Source organism: Neophocaena asiaeorientalis, unplaced genomic scaffold (assembly GCF_003031525.2).
Source record: "Neophocaena asiaeorientalis asiaeorientalis breed wild unplaced genomic scaffold, Neophocaena_asiaeorientalis_V1.1 scaffold35, whole genome shotgun sequence".
NCBI lineage: Eukaryota > Metazoa > Chordata > Mammalia > Artiodactyla > Phocoenidae > Neophocaena > Neophocaena asiaeorientalis.
This window is the reverse complement of record NW_020172984.1, coordinates 1302354-1319871: the sequence shown is the minus strand read 5'-3', so window position 1 is coordinate 1319871 and position 17518 is coordinate 1302354. Positions and strand designations below refer to the sequence as shown.

Below are 17518 nucleotides of genomic sequence, written 5' to 3'. Positions count from 1 at the left end.
ATGTGGGATCTTCCTGGACCGGGGCACGAACCTGCGTCCTCTGCATTGGTAGGCGGACTCCCAACCACTGCGCCACCAGGGAAACCCTGTAGGTTTCCTTTAACAGAATGGGGATGTGTTGCGTGTGCCTGTCTCACAGACAGATCAGTTTTTTTCTGTCAAAAAAAAAAATCATGGGCTTCCCTGGTGGTGCAGTGGTTGAGAATCCACCTGCCAATACAGTGGACACGGGTTCGAGCCCTGGTCTGGGAATATCCCACATGCCGCAGAGCAGCTGGGCCCGTGCGCCACAGCTACTGAGCCTACACTCTAGAGCCCGCAAGCCACATCTACTGAAGCCCGTGTGCCTAGAGCCCGTGCTCCACAATAAGAGAAGCCACCACAGTGAGAAGCCTGCACATCGCAACGAAGAGTAGCCCCTGCTCGCCACAACTAGAGAAAAGCCTGTGCGCAGCAATAAAAACCCAATGCAGCCAAAAATAAATAAATAAATTTATTTATTTTTTTAAAAAATCATGAGTAACCAGGATGGGGATTTGTAGGACATTCAGAAGAGATCTTTTCAGGGGATGGTGGTATGTGAAGAAGTGGGAGTGGGAGTGAAATCATTCTTCAACTCTGCTCTGCACTTCTAACTGTAGTGGAGAGAGAAGGGGGACAGACTTCATTGTAAATTCTCTCAGACTGCACTGCCAGGAAAGGCCTCTTTCATACCTCTTTTAAGTAATATAACATATAATGTATATCTCTGTGTGTGTGTTAAAGAGACTCTTGTCAATTCTTTAAGAAATGGAGAATCATCTGTCTCTCTCCTTTAACTGCTTTCTTCAGGATGATGCCCGGCAATTATTTGTTTTAGCTGGCAGTGCAGAAGAAGGAGTCATGACTCCAGAATTAGCAGGAGTGATTAAACGGTTATGGCGAGACGGTGGGGTGCAGGCTTGCTTCAGCAGATCCAGGGAATATCAGCTCAATGATTCTGCTTCATAGTAAGTAATTTTTCTCTGTGAAATGAAAACAGAAAATAATTTGGTGACCCTAGTGAAAGTTCAGTGCCCATTCTTAAGGAAATATTTAAGGAAGAGACACTTAGAATTCTGTAGGATCCCTTTATAAAGGTTGTTTCAGTTTAGGGTTATAGAGCCGTTGGTCATTTTATATGATTTGGAGAAAAGTATTTCCTCTTGGAGTGTAAATGGGAGACTTTGCATCATGAAAGTAGCTCCGTGGTCATTTATAGTAAACAAGTGAAAGAGGAGAGAAATCTATTGCATCTGAGTCCTGGATCTCTTCCAACTCAGTAGGTTCCCTCTGCATAAGGGCTTTGCATTGATTGCCAGCTAGCAAGGGAAATTAAAATTGTGATATCCCTTTCATGCACAGCTCTCTGTGGCTGGGCTGCACTATGGATTTCTCTGGTACTAGTCACCACTTATAAATCTTTTGCCAGATCACAATAGTAGACTTTGTATAGAAAGAGAATGTTGAGTCTTAGAACGAAGTTGAAGCACCTATTTGTTAAGGAAATTCTCTAGGGTTACATAGTTTTAGAGAATTTGTATTGATAATTAATACTTCTGTGAAGCTATTACATGTTGTCCTATATTGCTTCTTTTACAGTGTGTTTATTTATAAGACCTATATTCAGAATGTGTGGGGTTTTTTTCTTAACCTGCTTTTGGGGGGCTTGGTGAGTTCTTTTTACTTGTATCCATCTCCGTACTAAATGAAGGCAGTTCTAAGCGTTAAGGTATTTTCTCCAATATTATATTTTCCTGCTTTTCCTGTTATTCTAGCTCAAATTATTATAAAAAGATGAAATGATATTTGAAAAACTTAGCTTACTTTTTTTTATTTTATTTTATTTTATTTTTTTGTGGTACGTGGGCCTCTCACTGTTGTGGCCTCTCCTGTTGCGGAGCACAGGCTCCGGACACACAGGCTCAGCGGCCATGGCTCATGGGCCCAGCCGCTCCGCGGCATGTGGGATCTTCCCGGACCGGGGCACGAACCCGTGTCCCCTGCATCGGCAGGCGGACTCTCAACCACTGCGCCACCAGGGAAGCCCTTAGCTTACTTTTTAAATGAAAACTTGACTTTAGAAACATTTCAGGATTCTTGCCCATCTCAATAATATTTTTCAGTTGCAGATGTTGGTAGTTTAAATAATTCTCCCAGTAGTCATCAAGCTAGATTGTAATTTCTTTTAACATACATTCAGTAAGCTCTGAATCCTCTAACTACACCTGAAGACACATGATTTATAGAGGTTTTTTTTCATAATTGTTGATCTGAGGTTGACTGATTCCTTAACATTAATGATGGTACTTATTTTTATAGAAGATCATTGAAAATTCACTTATTATGGTATCACCTATTAAAAAAAATCTTTGGGAGCCCTGAAATTGTGAAGAATTTAATTTAGCTTTGAAGCAGTTTTTAAATTATTCCACTGAACAGATGAAGTTTCTTTGTAGGTATTAGTTTTTGGCTTAGATTTAAAAAAAAAACAAACCTGTAAACTTTTCTGTTTCATGAATGAAAACAGGAAATACTCATTCTTATTGAGCTAAGTAGTTCTTGTTAATTTTAGTAATTCAAACAGCATTTTCTAATATCCTAGCAAATGTTTAAACATACAGATGACCCATTAAATGTCTGAGGGCTTTTGTTTTGGTTAGGTTTTTGTACCGTGCGGTGCACAGTTGATTTAGTATTAAATTTCAGGAATCTTTATTAAGAATAGCATTTCTATGTTTTTTTTTTTATGTTTATTTTTAATTGGCTTTCACAGTTTAATTTTGGTAGCATTAAAACCACCTTTTTTTTTTTTTTTTTGCGGTACGCGGGCCTCTCACTGTTTTGGCCTCTCCCGTTGCGGAGCACAGGCTCAGGACGCGCAGGCTCAGCAGCCATGGCTCACGGGCCCAGCTGCTCCACGGCATGTGGGATCTTCCCGGACCAGGGCATGAACCCGTGTCCCCTGCATCGGCAGGTGGACTCTCAACCACTGTGCCACCAGGGAAGCCCAAAACCACTTTTGTGTAGTGTATATAAAACCTACTTTAATTGTCCTATGCTAGGTTCATTTTTTTCTCATTATCTTCTGTGATACTGAAGATCTGATTTGTTCTGCTACTTTAGTGACAGGTTCAGAACCTGCTTTTGGCAAGGAACTAGTTTAGTCTGTTGACTTGCTGTGCACATGGTTGGCTTCATTAAGTAAAAATAAATATGTATTTTACTTACTTAGTTACCTAAATGATTTGGATAGAATATCCCAAACCAACTACATTCCAACTCAGCAAGATGTTTTGCGGACAAGAGTGAAGACCACAGGCATTGTGGAAACACATTTCACTTTCAAAGACCTGTACTTCAAGTAAGTCATTAGCTTTTTTCTAGATATGCCAAACACAAATATCTTTCCTTTAGTTAGTATCTCTTAATCAGGGTAAAATTTCTGTAGGCAATATTCTTTGATTTAGAAACTTATAATTATATTCATTAGCCAGTATTTGTTTAAACTGAATGGGGTCCCAAACGTTTCTTCTTTCTCCAAATAGCATCAAGTATATTTTCCATTTGGAGGAACTTAAATTCAAAATTAAATTGTAACTTACATATCAATAAAAGTAATCATATGGTTACCAATTTATTTTATTTTTAATTTTATTTTCAGCTGCTTTTTTATTGGAATCGCCAAAACATGTGTTGAATGTTTGTTGTTTAGAAGCGTAACAACAATACTAAAAGGATAGAAAGCTAGTGTTTTGGTTTAGTTTATATGGCTTTGTTCTGACATTTTGATATTAAAATAGAAATGCTTTTCTCACCAGTGTCAATCCTTTCTTACTGGATCGCACTTCTCTGTCAGTTTACTGGAATGAAGCTAATACTGTCATGGCCTTTGACCGATCTGTGCACAGTATCATGCACAGCTTAGTTCTCAGTACAGTACAGAGTGGAATATCGATCTAGGGATAGAGGTATTTTGTGGAGGTATGATACAATATAAACAATTATTGTTTTAGAGAGAGAAGATTCTAGCATTCTAATACAGAGGATTTTCTCATCAGCTCTAGTAATTCTAGAATACGCTTCAGCTTGTCTCTGTGTTAATGGTCTTTTGTAAATAATAGAACTGTCTTTTTGGTTCTTGTTTTCTGCTTTTATGACCTTTGAGATTAGGAGTAAACTTTCCCCCTTCAGTATATGATGTCCTTTTTAGCTACTTCATTATGCTTGTATGTAGAATGTGATATTCAGCATTGTTGCATGCAAATGTAACTTCTAGTTCAGATTCTCTCAATTTTTTTTTCTCTGAAAAAAATTGCTTCTTAGGTTTCGCAAAACCCACACAGAGTTTAGGTATTACTACATGCTAGTTGAGGTCTTGAAATCTTAATACACCAAAACAGATTTGAAACCTGATGCAGGAAAATAGCAGTTCAGCTGAATATTTTTAGAATAGACGAGCTGCTTATCATAGTACTGATGAATTTATTTAACAAGAATAGCAGAGTCTCCATGGATTATCACCCATGAAACCGTAGGAGTGAGATGTCTCTTGGTGTGCTATAAGATTAGTAATCCATTCATAATTATATGTCATGACCTTTATTTATTTAGTGTGGGAAACTTTTTTGTTGATGTCATAGATTGATCTTTAGTTAGGTGATTCCTATTGGTCATTTTATGTCAGGATCAATAGCCAGATATAATTAAGGTGCTGCACCCACTTTATTGTTGGCATGTAGATATCTTGTTATGAAGTACTATCACTTCTTCCTTTTCCTCTTCTCTCTAGGCAAAACCACTATCCATTTATTCAAACATTTATTGAGCATCTCCTATATGCAAGGCATTGTGTAATTGCTTACTTGCCTCTCAGTTATGAGGTAATGTCTATAAAATGTTGATCTGTTAGTGAATGATACTGTAAATGTTAATATGTGCGAAAAGCCCACTTTGGGAACTTCACAGTGTTCTGCCAGTTTTATGGACTTTATAGAAAGAAATGGTGGAGCAAATTCAAATTATGGTATACCAGTGTGTTTCTGCTCTTGAAAGGTCCATGGTGAAATATGTGATGTTAGCTTTCTTAAAACCTATAATATGACCTTGTATTAGAGCCAACTTGTGATTGCCTCATTCCAGGTGTCAGGACTAAAGGTTGAAAAGAACTGGGGAAGATCAAAAGACCAAAAGAAAAAGTTGGGTGATGAAGAGATGAGATGACTGTTCTCTTTCAAACATACATTGAGAAATTACTCAACTGTGTCTTATCTCTCTCAATCTCTAGGGGGAAAATTCTCTGGAAATAGATCCCTAGTCACTGTAGATCTGACACTGAACCAGCTTGGCAGAGTTTAACCGTAAAACATTTTATCATTGTCATCAAATATATATCTTAAGAGTAGCTAACCATTTGTATGCATACCTCCTCAGACCCTAGTACCAGTTAAAAAACAAAGCCGTGCAGGTCCTCCTTTTACTATAGGTGGTAGATGAGGACACTGCTGACAGAAGTTCAGCAGTTGACTCAGGATATCAAGTAAGCACCCCAGAAGGGAGTAGTGGTCTAAAACTGATCTAAGTGGAACATAAAATGTGTGAATCGTTGAGGCTTTGTTGTTTTTAATTAGGTTAAATAAGACTTGGAGTTGGCAAATATTGGTTAAATTTTGTGTTTAGGTATTGCATTCTTAGAGTCCTACCATAAAATATAATTTACTTCTTTCTGTAATTAATCTCTAAAATGTTTTCCTTAAAGAAAAATGTATCTCAATTATACCTCAATTTAAAAAAAAGAAACAAACAAAAAGTAAGGAAAACAAAGTTTTGAGTCAGTAGAGTTATGGAAGTAGAATGCAAGTTGGGGATTTATTGTTCTTTTTTTTAGCTAGAGAGATAAACCGTTTTGAGAGGTAGAGTAGTGTTGTGGGTACCAGGTTGGGTGCTGGAGTTAGAGTTCCAGTCCCCATTTGTTAGTAGTGTTCCCTTGGGCAAATTATTTAACATATCTGTGCCTCAACTTCTTCATCTGTAAAATGGGGATAATAATAGTACTGACAGGAGTGTTGTGAGGGTTAAATTAGTTAATGTACTTTAAGATGTTTAGTGTCTGGTAAATGTTAGTTATTATTGTTACTATCTTAAGTTGTATTGTTCAGCTCTTCATTTTTCCTGTCTTTTTTCCCTCCTTCCTTTAATCCATTTCAGTGCTTACTCTGCTGACTTTTGGCACATCTGACACAAGCTTTGATAGTGAAGAGGCTCAACTGTTTATCTAAAATGAGAATTATAATTGTTCCTAAATTTTATTTTCTCATATTGTTCTCTTTTACATTTAACCACAGATAATTATTTTGACTACATTTTATCTGCTCCTTATTTGTCTTTTCTATTATAAATGGGGTTTTGAATATGCAATAGTGGGAAGTTCCCTAACCAGTTCAGTTTAGGGAGATGTGTGTGTGCATGACCTTGCTGAAATTGTGCTTTCTTTACCCTTACCCAGGATGTTTGATGTAGGTGGCCAAAGATCAGAACGAAAAAAGTGGATTCACTGTTTTGAGGGAGTGACAGCAATTATCTTCTGCGTGGCCCTCAGTGATTATGACCTCGTTCTGGCTGAGGATGAGGAGATGGTATGTTGGAGCTTCTGGTAAATAAAAGGCCTATCTAATGCAGGCAGGAAACAGAAAATAGCTCTTAGGAAGACTTTGTTCATCCATTTACTCATTGAACCAAAACTTAAAATCCTTAATTTTTCTCCTTGTCAGTATGATTAGATTTTTCAAAATATTGATCCATGCCCTCTTAAACTTACGAGATAGGACAGCACATTGAGTATGTGGGCAGGATTAAGTCCTCTTGTTAGCCAGTCCTTATTCCCACCTCTCAACCTCTAAGAATTATAAAAATGAGGACTGACTCAGCTTTTGTATCAGTGTCTGACTTCTTTTCATGATTGCCCATCAGCACTTTTAAAACTTCTTGGTCTGGGACTTCCCTGGCAGCCCAGTGGTTAGGACTCTGTGCTTCCACTGCAGGGGGCATAGGTTCAGTCCCTGGTCGGGGAACCAAGATCCTGCATGCCTTGTAGCACGCCCAAAAAAGAAAACAAAACCTTTTTGGTCTGTTGTTCATTAACAGTTAATGTACTTTTACTTTTTTGCTACTGACCTATCATCCTTTGTTTCTTTTTTAGAACCGAATGCATGAAAGCATGAAACTGTTTGACAGCATTTGTAACAACAAATGGTTTACAGACACTTCGATCATTCTGTTCCTCAACAAGAAAGATCTTTTTGAGGAAAAAATAAAGAGGAGTCCATTAACTATCTGTTATCCAGAATACACAGGTAAGGGATCATGAAAGATTTTGTCAGAGGTATACATCTTGAGTCAAAACTGTAGTGACGGGCTTCCCTGGTGGCGCAGTGGTTGAGAGTCCGCCTGCCGATGCAGGGGACACCGGTTCGTGCCTAAAAAAAAAAAAAAAAAAAAAAAAAAAAAACTGTAGTGACCTTCCTACAGCTGTCTTTTGTTTTGAACATTGTGTGTATCTCCTTATGGAGAGTGTTCACTGGTAGTGGTATCAACATTAAGCATGTGATTAAGACCCCTTAAGTCTAAAGTGTTATTCCAGACATAATTGAGTTTACTGTGTTTATTTTATATTTCTGTCCTCCTCATTTTTTTTTTTACATCTTTATTAGAGTATAATTGCTTTACAATGGTGTGTTACTTTCTGCTTTATAACAAAGTGAATCAGTTATATATATACATATGTTCCCATATCTCTTCCCTCTTGCGTCTCCCTCCCTCCCACACTCCCTATCCCACCCCTCCAGGCGGTCACAAAGCACCGAGCTGATCTCCCTGTGCTATGCGGCTGCTTCCGACTAGCTATCTACCTTATATTTGGTAGTGTATATATGTCCATGACTCTTTCTCACTTTGTCACAGCTTACCCTTCCCCCTCCCCATATCCTCAAGTCCATTCTCTAGTAGGTCTGTGTCTTTATTCCTGTCTTACCCCTAGGTTCTTCACGACATTTTTTTCCCTTAAATTCCATATATATGTGTTAGCATATATATTTCTGACTTGCTTCACTCTGAATGACAGTCCCTAGGTCCATCGACCTCACTACAAATAATTCAGTTTCGTTCCTTTTTATGGCTGAGTGATATTCCATTGTATATATGTGCCACATCTTCTTTATCCATTCATCTGTCGATGGACACTTAGGTTGCTTCCATGTCCTGGCAATTGTAAATAGAGCTGCAATGAACATTTTGGTACATGACTCTTTTTGAATTATGGTTTTCTCAGGGTATATGCCCAGTAGTGGGATTGCTGGGTCATATGGTAGTTCTATTTGTAGTTTTTTAAGGAACCTCCATACTGTTCTCCATAGTGGCTGAACCAATTCACATTCCCACCAGCAGTGCAAGAGTGTTCCCTTTTCTCCACACCCTCTCCAGCATTTATTGTTTCTAGATTTTTTGATGATGGCCATTCTGACTGGTGTGAGATGATATCTCATTGTAGTTTTGATTTGCATTTCTCTAATGATTAATGATGTTGAGCATTCTTTCATGTGTTTGTTGGCAGTCTGTATATCTTCTTTGGAGAAATATCTGTTTAGATCTTCTGCCCATTTTTGGACTGGGTTGTTTGTTTTTTTGTTTCTGAGCTGCATGAGCTGCTTGTAAATTTTGGAGATTAATCCTTGTCTTCTTCATTTTCTGAGGCAAATAAAGAATGATAAAAATCAAAATTTTGTATAAATATATTCACAAAATACAAGAATAAGGTGCAGTTACTACACTCAAGACACTGACATTAGTTGTAGAGAGAGACACACTTGAAGAATTTCATTTTAGTGTAAAATGTTCATTAATAGAAGAGCAGAAGAAGGGGTTACCTCAGTGGGATCAGTGTAGTCTTTTTCTAGAGGAAATGACACTTGGAGTAAGATAGTAAGAGGATGAACTGTAAATCATCAGGCAGACGGGGGAATAAAAACATTTTAGGAAGGGGAAACAGCATATATGAAAATATGGAGTTAAAAATGACATGATTTGTTCTGAAACCTAGGAGGAATTTGGTATTGATGGAGCTTAAAGTGGTGGGGAAGAGTGGTTGGAGAAGTGGGCAAGGATGCTTGTGGAGGGCATTGTATCCCATGCTGAGACAGTGGTGAGCTATTGAAGGATATTCATTGGGGTACATGATGTAGTAGAAACTGATTTAGAAAGATAATGTGATAGATGTCAATAAAGATAGATAGTAGGGGAGTTGAATTAGTGAGGACTCTCTTAGGATGCAAATAGAAACTTTTGATGAAGATACAGGGATATATCATAGAAGTCAAGGACAAGAATGCAGACAGTTCTCAAGAATGCAATTAGAATTAAGAACCCTGCAAGCACTGTCAAGAACCCTGGGAGCACTTCTTTCCCCATCTCTGTTCTCTCTTCTCTGTGTCTCTCTATTCTCTCTTTCCTTACCAACTTTCTCTGCTGCTTAGTTTATGTGATAAAAGATGGCCCTGCCACAGTTTCTAGATCTCCTCCATTTAAAAGACCAGGCTAGACTGGGATTGTTTGGCCCAAGGTTCAGATTCCTAAAAGAGAGAGATTCTGGCCAGGGTTAAGTCAGGCAGAAACCCTTAGATCAATCAGATGAGGTTAGGGACACAAACATGAGTGCCAGAGCTGTATCACTATGACCTTTAGATCAGAATTGAGTATTTCTAGGAAAGGGGACCTCTTGTTAGCTGAGCAGACACTGTAAATGCTTTATATAGTAAGGTGAAAGGGTGTAGCTAGGGTAAGGAAGTGGGACAAGTCAAAGGTACTCTCAGAGTTCTGTATTAATTGGGTGTCAGTACTGTGATCTGAATTCATATTTAGGAATGTTGGTTTTGAAGTATCTATGGAACATCCTGATGGAGATATCTAACAGATAGTTATATATGTGGCCTTGGAGCTTGGGGGGAGGTTACAGGTTAGTAACAGATATTGATTTGGGATCATGTGTAAATACAACATGGAAATGGATGAGATGACCTAGAGTGATGATATAGAATGAGGAGAGAAAAGAACAGAGTGAGAGTGAATACCAGCCTCTATTGGCAGGAGAAAAAGAAAGGTTTGTATAGGATACAAAGAGAAGAATCTGGAAAGCCAAAGTATCAAAAACTAAGAGGAGAGTTTAAATAGTGAGGAGTGGTCAACAATGTCATATGCAGGTAAGCAAATAATTTTGAAAAAATGGCCTCTGGAGTTAGCAGTCAGGAGATCATTGACTGTTATAGAGAGCATTATCAGTGGAATGATGAGAGCAGAGCCAGGACCAGTGAGTTACTGAGTGGGAAGTGAAGAAATGAAGACAAGTGTAGCCTCCTCTTGAGCAGCTTAGATTACAGGGGAAGGAGAGATCTTTAAATGTTTATGAGCTTAGAGGTAAGATCCTACAGCAAAAGAGAAGTTACAAAAAGTGGATGTAATTGATGGAGCAAGATTTGTAAGCAGGTGGGGAAAGAAGGAAGCAAAAGTCTAGGTAGGATGAATGGATAAACAAATTGGTATATCTGTACAATGGAGTATTATTTAGCTATAAGAAGGAACAAAGTACTGATAATGCCACAACTTTGATGAACCCTATAAACTTTATACTAAATGGAAGAAGTGAAACAGAATAGGTTACGTTTGTGTGATTCCTTTTATATGATGTATCCCAAATAGGCAAATCCATAGAGACAGAAAGCAGTTTGGTTGTTGGTTATTAGGAAATTGGCACAAGGGGAATGAGGAATGATTACTTAATGGGAATGGGGTGTTTTTCTGGGGTGGTGGAAAAGTTTGAAACTAGAGAGAGGTGGTGATTGTATAGCATGTGACTGCACTAAATGCCACTGTATTGTAAACTTATTGCATGCTTTGTGAATTTCACTTCAACTTAAAAAAAAAAAGTATAGATAGAGCAGTTGAATTTTGAATCAAAAGGAAGACATCTCTAAGACCAAAGATACAAATAAGTGCAGATATAGATAACTTTTTAAGTGAGGTGGTGGGCTAAAAAGTTGAGATGTAGTTTAAAGCCCCGTGGCCTCTGTTTTCTTAGGGAATTTGGAAATGTCGTCATCTGTTCAGAGGGAGGAGGGAGGTGAGAGTTGGGTAAGTTGATGGAAAGTATCCAAGTTTTAGAATGGGAGAACAATCTTACTTAAGACAAGTAAAGGATTGACATTAATGTTTCAGCTGGGAATCTTCACACATAGCAAAGAGTCCTCAATATCATGTCCATTTTTGGGTGGCGGGGGGTAGGGTGAACTTCCAAGCCTCTCTTCCATTGACTTCATTCTTAAGGATTCTCACAGTCCTGATTTCCCAAGTATCAATATCTGTTCCTACCAGACAAAAATCTGGTGTTACGTGTTTCAAACATCTGTCTCCTTTAATTTGCAGAGGTTCTGCACATCTCAGTAAATCTATTTCAAGCACCTACCAAGCTATCTTCCTTCTGTTCTTTAAACAGTCTGTTTAAATAATAGTCATTTCTTTAAGCTTTTCTTTGTTATTTAGTCGTCTTTATATACTTATTTGTTGATATATTTTTGTCATGCTTAATGTCACTGAAAATAGCCCCTAGTTCACAGGAATAACTGTGTATGCTGTCTTTGTTGAGTTTCCCTGGCTCTACAGACAGTTTCTAAGGCTGTTCTTAAGAGTCACAAGTAGATAAGATTGTGTAGGAAGCAGGCGATTAAGAGTGTTAATTACCAATGTTGTTGAAATAGGGTTTAACTTTGGGTCCCCCTCTTTGAAGAAATAAAAGATTTATTAGGGTATAATTCACATACCATAAAATTCACCATTTAAACTATACAGTTCAGGCCCCTTTCCCTTTTGCATCTACTGGTTTACCTTTGGTTATTTAAACTATTTCCCTAAGGCTCTGAGGCTAAGTAAGCTCCGTTAAAATTGCAATGATTTTGAAAAGAAGCATGACTTCCCCTTTTGAATTGTTTATTTCAGCACCACTCCAAGGAGCACAAGCTCTCTGACCTTTTAAACAGTTATGTTCTTCTAGAAATGCATCTTCCTACTTCCCTAGTTTCCTTTTATGCTTTCTAGATTTTTTAGCTAAAAAGTCTAAATAAAAGGGAAAGAAACTTAAAGTTTTGTTTTCCTGGATCTTTGTGATAATTTTATTTTACTTATAATGAGATTCTGCACTCAAGAAACATGTAATGATTATAGAAAAATAGAAATCTGTTTATTTCAATTGTGTTATATTTCCTCTCTCCATAAGTAAATTGTGATGGCCTGACTTAGTTGAGTCCAAGCAGCTGTTTTAATTTGAACTGAGAATATTGGGTGTCTGCCTCAGGTTCCAATACATATGAAGAAGCAGCTGCTTACATTCAGTGCCAGTTTGAAGATCTGAACAGAAGAAAAGATACCAAGGAGATCTACACCCACTTCACCTGTGCCACAGACACCAAGAATGTGCAGTTTGTTTTTGATGCTGTTACAGATGTCATCATTAAAAACAACTTAAAGGAATGTGGACTTTATTGAAGAGTGTGGATGTTAAATAGAAGGTAAAACTTTGAACAGTTTAATTATAGTGCTGTACTGATGTCTCTTGACTTTGTAAACTTTTTCTAATTACAAATGTTCTTCTTTCCTAGTTATTACAGTGTGGAGTGTTGAGACCAGACTTCTTTTGCTGTCTCATTGGGCAGCTGCAAGCATGAACGGGACCAGGGAATGGCAGCGGCATGCAGAATCTTAGTACTCTTTAGCACAATCTTCTGTATTAGGGAACTCTTAATTGACATGAGATGCTAAAGTCAGACATTGGAATTGGAACAACTGTAAAGTATGATTTGATCATGAAGACATCACTTGGATTTCACAATCTCAGATGTTTAGGGCAGATGTCAAGTTGAGGTGCTGCATTCCAGAACTTCAATATGTAGCTTACTCTTTTTTTTTCCTTCTCGACAAACCACCAGTAGTTCATTTTTTAAGTTGTTTTTTGTTGTTTATTTTTTTTAATCAAGGGAAGAATAACTTCACTAAATTTTATTTCTTTGTAAAAGAATCTTTATTAAAACACAAACAGTCTTAACTATGCACATGATGTGACCAGATCATCTTGAAAATTTTCCTCTTAGTAGGAACTCTTTGTTTTTAACTCTTGGTATGGTCAGAATATAATATTTCCATAATTACTTAATTCTTTACAATTATTGGGGCTCTAATTATAGCTTTTTTGGATGAAATTTATGTTACTATTCCTGTTCAAAGTACCATTATGGTTTCTAAATGGTAATTACATTGAAGAATTCTGTAGTAAGATTCCAGCTCTTTTTTTAAGCTTATGGTTGAAGGTCAACCTGGTTTATGCTGATTACCAAATTACTAGATAAATGCTGATGTAGTATGATAAAGTCGGCTTCTTGGATACAGACGCACCCAGGGCAGCTGCCAGTTAGAAATGCAAATTGCTAAATTCCAAACAGAACCAGTGACTTTGCTGCTACACATCTGCTAAATTGACCACTTCAATTCTTGCTTGTCCGTCTCAGTCATAGGGAGTTCTGTAAAAGATGCCCCTTGTTTTCCATCTTCCATTGGCTTTTTCTGTTGGGAAACATCTAAAGTGTATTAACAGTGCATGCCTTTACTTTGTAAACGTGGTGCCAAATCCCTGTTTGCCATTGTTTTTATTGTAGCAATGTTCATTGTAGTAATCCTTAGTCAGTACCTTCTTTTGCTGAAACTATTGATTTGGGGACTTTTTTTCCACTTTGTTGTGTGTACAGATTTTAATCTGTTATAGTTGGCAGCAGTATTAAAATGGTGAGTAAAGAGTCCAGGTTTGTTCCTGTTTGTAACTAGTCCTTTCTGGAAGTATTTTCTTCTGTTGTTTTTTGCCCCTGCTGTGTGCTTAAGCCTTTGTCTGAGAATGGGTTTAGGTAGAAGGGTTCCCTGAAGGTGTTAGTCTTTTGGTGTAATAGTATTGTTGAATCTTGGCCTGACTGAGCGTGTTATGTCATATCTGTGTTAGTGATATGCAGTCAAAACTCATTTTCCAGATTTACATTTTGGTTGTGTGGAGAGCTCTATTTACCTCAGCCTGCAGGTCCTTTTGTACAATGTACAGCAAATGTCATTAAATATTGAATGGTCCATTAGGGGAAGGCAAATGAAGAGAATGCATTTTGAGCATTCCAAATCAGTAGTTTGAGTAGTGCCTTTTGGGGTCCGATCTTTTTGGATTGGATTCTATTTCATCTTTTGATGTGACCTTTCACTAGTTTTTTAAAAAAAAGGTTGGTGGTCATCAAAGCTGGTTCAGAAAGCAAGCCACAGCACTTCAGTGCCTTTATTGGTAGTTTTTTTTTTTTCTTTCATGGGAAAAATACAACTATACAGATGGTATAACCGTATTATCTAACAGTTTTTTTTTTTTTAGGATTGGCAAAACTGGATCTAAAAGAAAGAAAATTATCAGCTTCAATTGGTGATTGACTTGTGCCCACAATGTAAATAGGGATAGTTCTTGTTCATTTTGAATATATCTTTTCCTTATTGTATTGTGTGATATAGGATCATCTGGAAATGAGAACTGGTAGAATGTTGGTTTAACTGTAGTCTTTCTATAGTCTGGGCCAATGGGAATGCGTTGATAACACAAAATAAGGGATAATCCAAAAAAATTAATACTTTGAAATGCATTTTGTATTTTCATTTGAATATGTCCATCTGATATGTTAATTTTTTAGCCCTTCTGTCAATGAAAAACAGTAGTTTTCCACAATTTTGCCTCTATACCATTTACATTTGTCCTGTGTTTACATGAGGATCACCTCCTACCCCCCCCCCCCATGCCAAATAATTTATCAACATGCACATTCCTTAAGGACACAGGGACACAGTTTCAGTCAGTGGTTTTCAAATATGCCTTAAGTCAAAATCACCTGGAACCATCTCAGAGATTGACTCTTGGCTGGTGGGCTGGCATTCTGTAATTTTAAGAAGGTGATTCTGATCATCAGCCTTACAAATCACTATTGTATCAATATTTTGAATTAAAAGGTCTTTTCTTACAGCAGAGCCAGAATGTGGGAATGAAACCTCATATCTATTAGCCTGGAGAAAAAGGATTGATGTTTGTAATCAAAGAAGTGAAAAATTGCCTGTGTCTTTTTGGTGGAGAATACTGGAGATTTGTGATGGATCATGTTTCAGAATTTAGGTGCCCAGTCTTTGGACCACTTAAGAAATCAGCACATCTAAGAAAATTAAATTTTAACAAATAACGAACAGTAAACAGACACTAGCAGGAAGGATTGTAACAGTACCTTTATTTTGTTGACAGTCACATCTTCCCCACCTGATTAAAACTCTGGGCTGTAGAATTGCCATCCATTAGGCTCTATGTAGAGAGGAAGTATTCTGCTCCTTAATGGCCAGTCTTCCCTAACCTTATAATTTCAGCCTTGCAATAGATTTCACCTCCTGGCATGAAAATTCCAAGAATTTTTACAGTTATTCGTAAGTGGATCTTGAAATGTCTTTTTCACCGTGGACAGTTTGAATTCTAAACCTCTAGTTCAGTGTATCATACTGATGGGTTGTTATTTTTCACAAGGTGCTACATTCTAAGAATAGATGGACCAAATTTTTAAAAGCTGTTTTCTTCCCTCGTTTATTTTTTATTCTCTTATGTATTATATTTGTGTTTTATTATATGCACATTATGGAGTATTTAGGAATAACTGCTGGTTCTTCTAATTTATTTGCCCACCTGTTATTCTTATATCCTGGCCACTGTTCTCTGATTTGTAGCTGTGGCTTTCTTTGGGCATTGCTTGCCTGACCTGACTAGTTACTTTTTATATTTATCCATTTGCTTAGCATAGTTCTGGAGTTTCCTGTTGGAGAGCTCCTTGCTGTATTGGCAGTTACATATAAGGGAAAGTTAGTCTCTTATCCAATTAAAAACCTGTCTGATTTTTTCCCCTTCTAGATGTTCAAAAAACAATAGCCCTCTACTCACTGATATTACCTGTGAAATCTTTCATATGTGACACTGACTTTAAGAACAAAATTATCTCAGTTTCCAAGTACTGCCAGGTAATTTTTGTGTTCCAGTTTAGACTTCAAAGTACAAATCAGAGATCTGACCTGGACCAGCCACAGCTCTCCGTATAAATTTATGGCCACCAAACACAAGAGAAAACCAGGCTGCTTAGAGGCCTGGAACTGAAAGTTGCTCTTACTATGAACTATTAGAATGTAAAAGATTTAAGTGAGGCGTACTGGAGAACTAAGTTCCAGGATGGTCAAGATCCTTGTTCCTTTACCTCTGTTTAGGTTTTAAATCCCCATTCCCCAGTTTTCTCATAACCTTTTATGAGTTACTTCTGCTGAGGAAAGCATATTTCAGAACAAATCAGGGCAGGATCGTTATTTTCTGATACTATGTCAGGCCTACACCTGGCTTTACTCAAGTCTCTCAGGAATAAGAGATAACATGGAATATTATGCAGCGGTAGATACCTGAGGTGCAAGATTAACATACAGATTCTCTGGCTAAACTCTACTCAATTAAAATGTCTGAGCCAGGACCTGGGAATATGTATTTTTAAAATAAATTCCTCAGGTGGTTCTGATGCAGCTAACCTGGGCCAATATTTGAGGACAACTGAATAGACCTTATATTAAAGATCAACCCAAACAGTAGACAACATCAAAATCACTAGTGAATGACTAAGTTATTTTTTATTTGCCATTAAGTATAAAGCACCTACATGACTTAAAGTGCCTTTCACCCAGAAAATTAGTATGAGGACTGTTTGGTCAAAGAACATTCCTACATTTTAGAGAGAGTATTTCGTTTTTATAGAAAATTAAGGCAAAACAAGAAACTTGGGGTTTCCAAACTTTTGTTTATTTCACTCCATTTATTTATTCAGTGAAAATTGAAAGATATACCAAAGTAAAGATAAAATCCTATGACAAAGGTAACTATGTGTGATAACATGAATATTCATTTACAGTTGGTAGATAAAAGAGCAAAGCTAGCTATAGAATGAAAGTCTTCTTGAGAGGGTTTGGGAAGGGGTAGGTAAGGGGAATGATTGAGGAGTCAAATATAATATAAAATCTTTGTATGCCCAGTGGTATAAGTTCTCCCTTCCTGAAATCTAGTGGGAATCAACATGGTAGTAGAAATAATCAAATATTAGTAAACATACTTCTGGGGTACACCATCTCAGTGTGTTAGCGTTCACTAAGCTGTGAGATCTTTGACAGCTGGCATATTAAGTTCTGTACAACCTGGTTTATCCTGTCTTCTTACCCTCCACCCCCACCCCCCAGCCATATTCCTTTGGGTTATCCAAACATTTTTACCGAGAGGCTTGTTTATATGTAAGAGAAAATCCCAGTAGACATAACAAATCATAAGAAATTACCT

At 37.4% G+C, this 17518-nt stretch overlaps 1 protein-coding gene across 1 annotated transcript in view; it reads left to right on the top strand.

The window, feature by feature from the left end:
• Window positions 1-14854, top strand: part of GNAI3 (G protein subunit alpha i3) — a 40491-nt gene extending 25637 nt beyond the window's left edge. Inside the window, exons 4-9 of the mRNA XM_024742132.1 lie at window positions 832-989; window positions 3254-3382; window positions 6524-6653; window positions 7217-7370; window positions 12413-12626; window positions 12717-14854. Coding sequence (XP_024597900.1) covers window positions 832-989; window positions 3254-3382; window positions 6524-6653; window positions 7217-7370; window positions 12413-12603 — 762 coding nt within the window. The 3' untranslated portion in view covers window positions 12604-12626; window positions 12717-14854. The remainder of the gene's footprint in view (window positions 1-831; window positions 990-3253; window positions 3383-6523; window positions 6654-7216; window positions 7371-12412; window positions 12627-12716) is intronic.
• Window positions 14855-17518: the final 2664 nt, after the last annotated feature.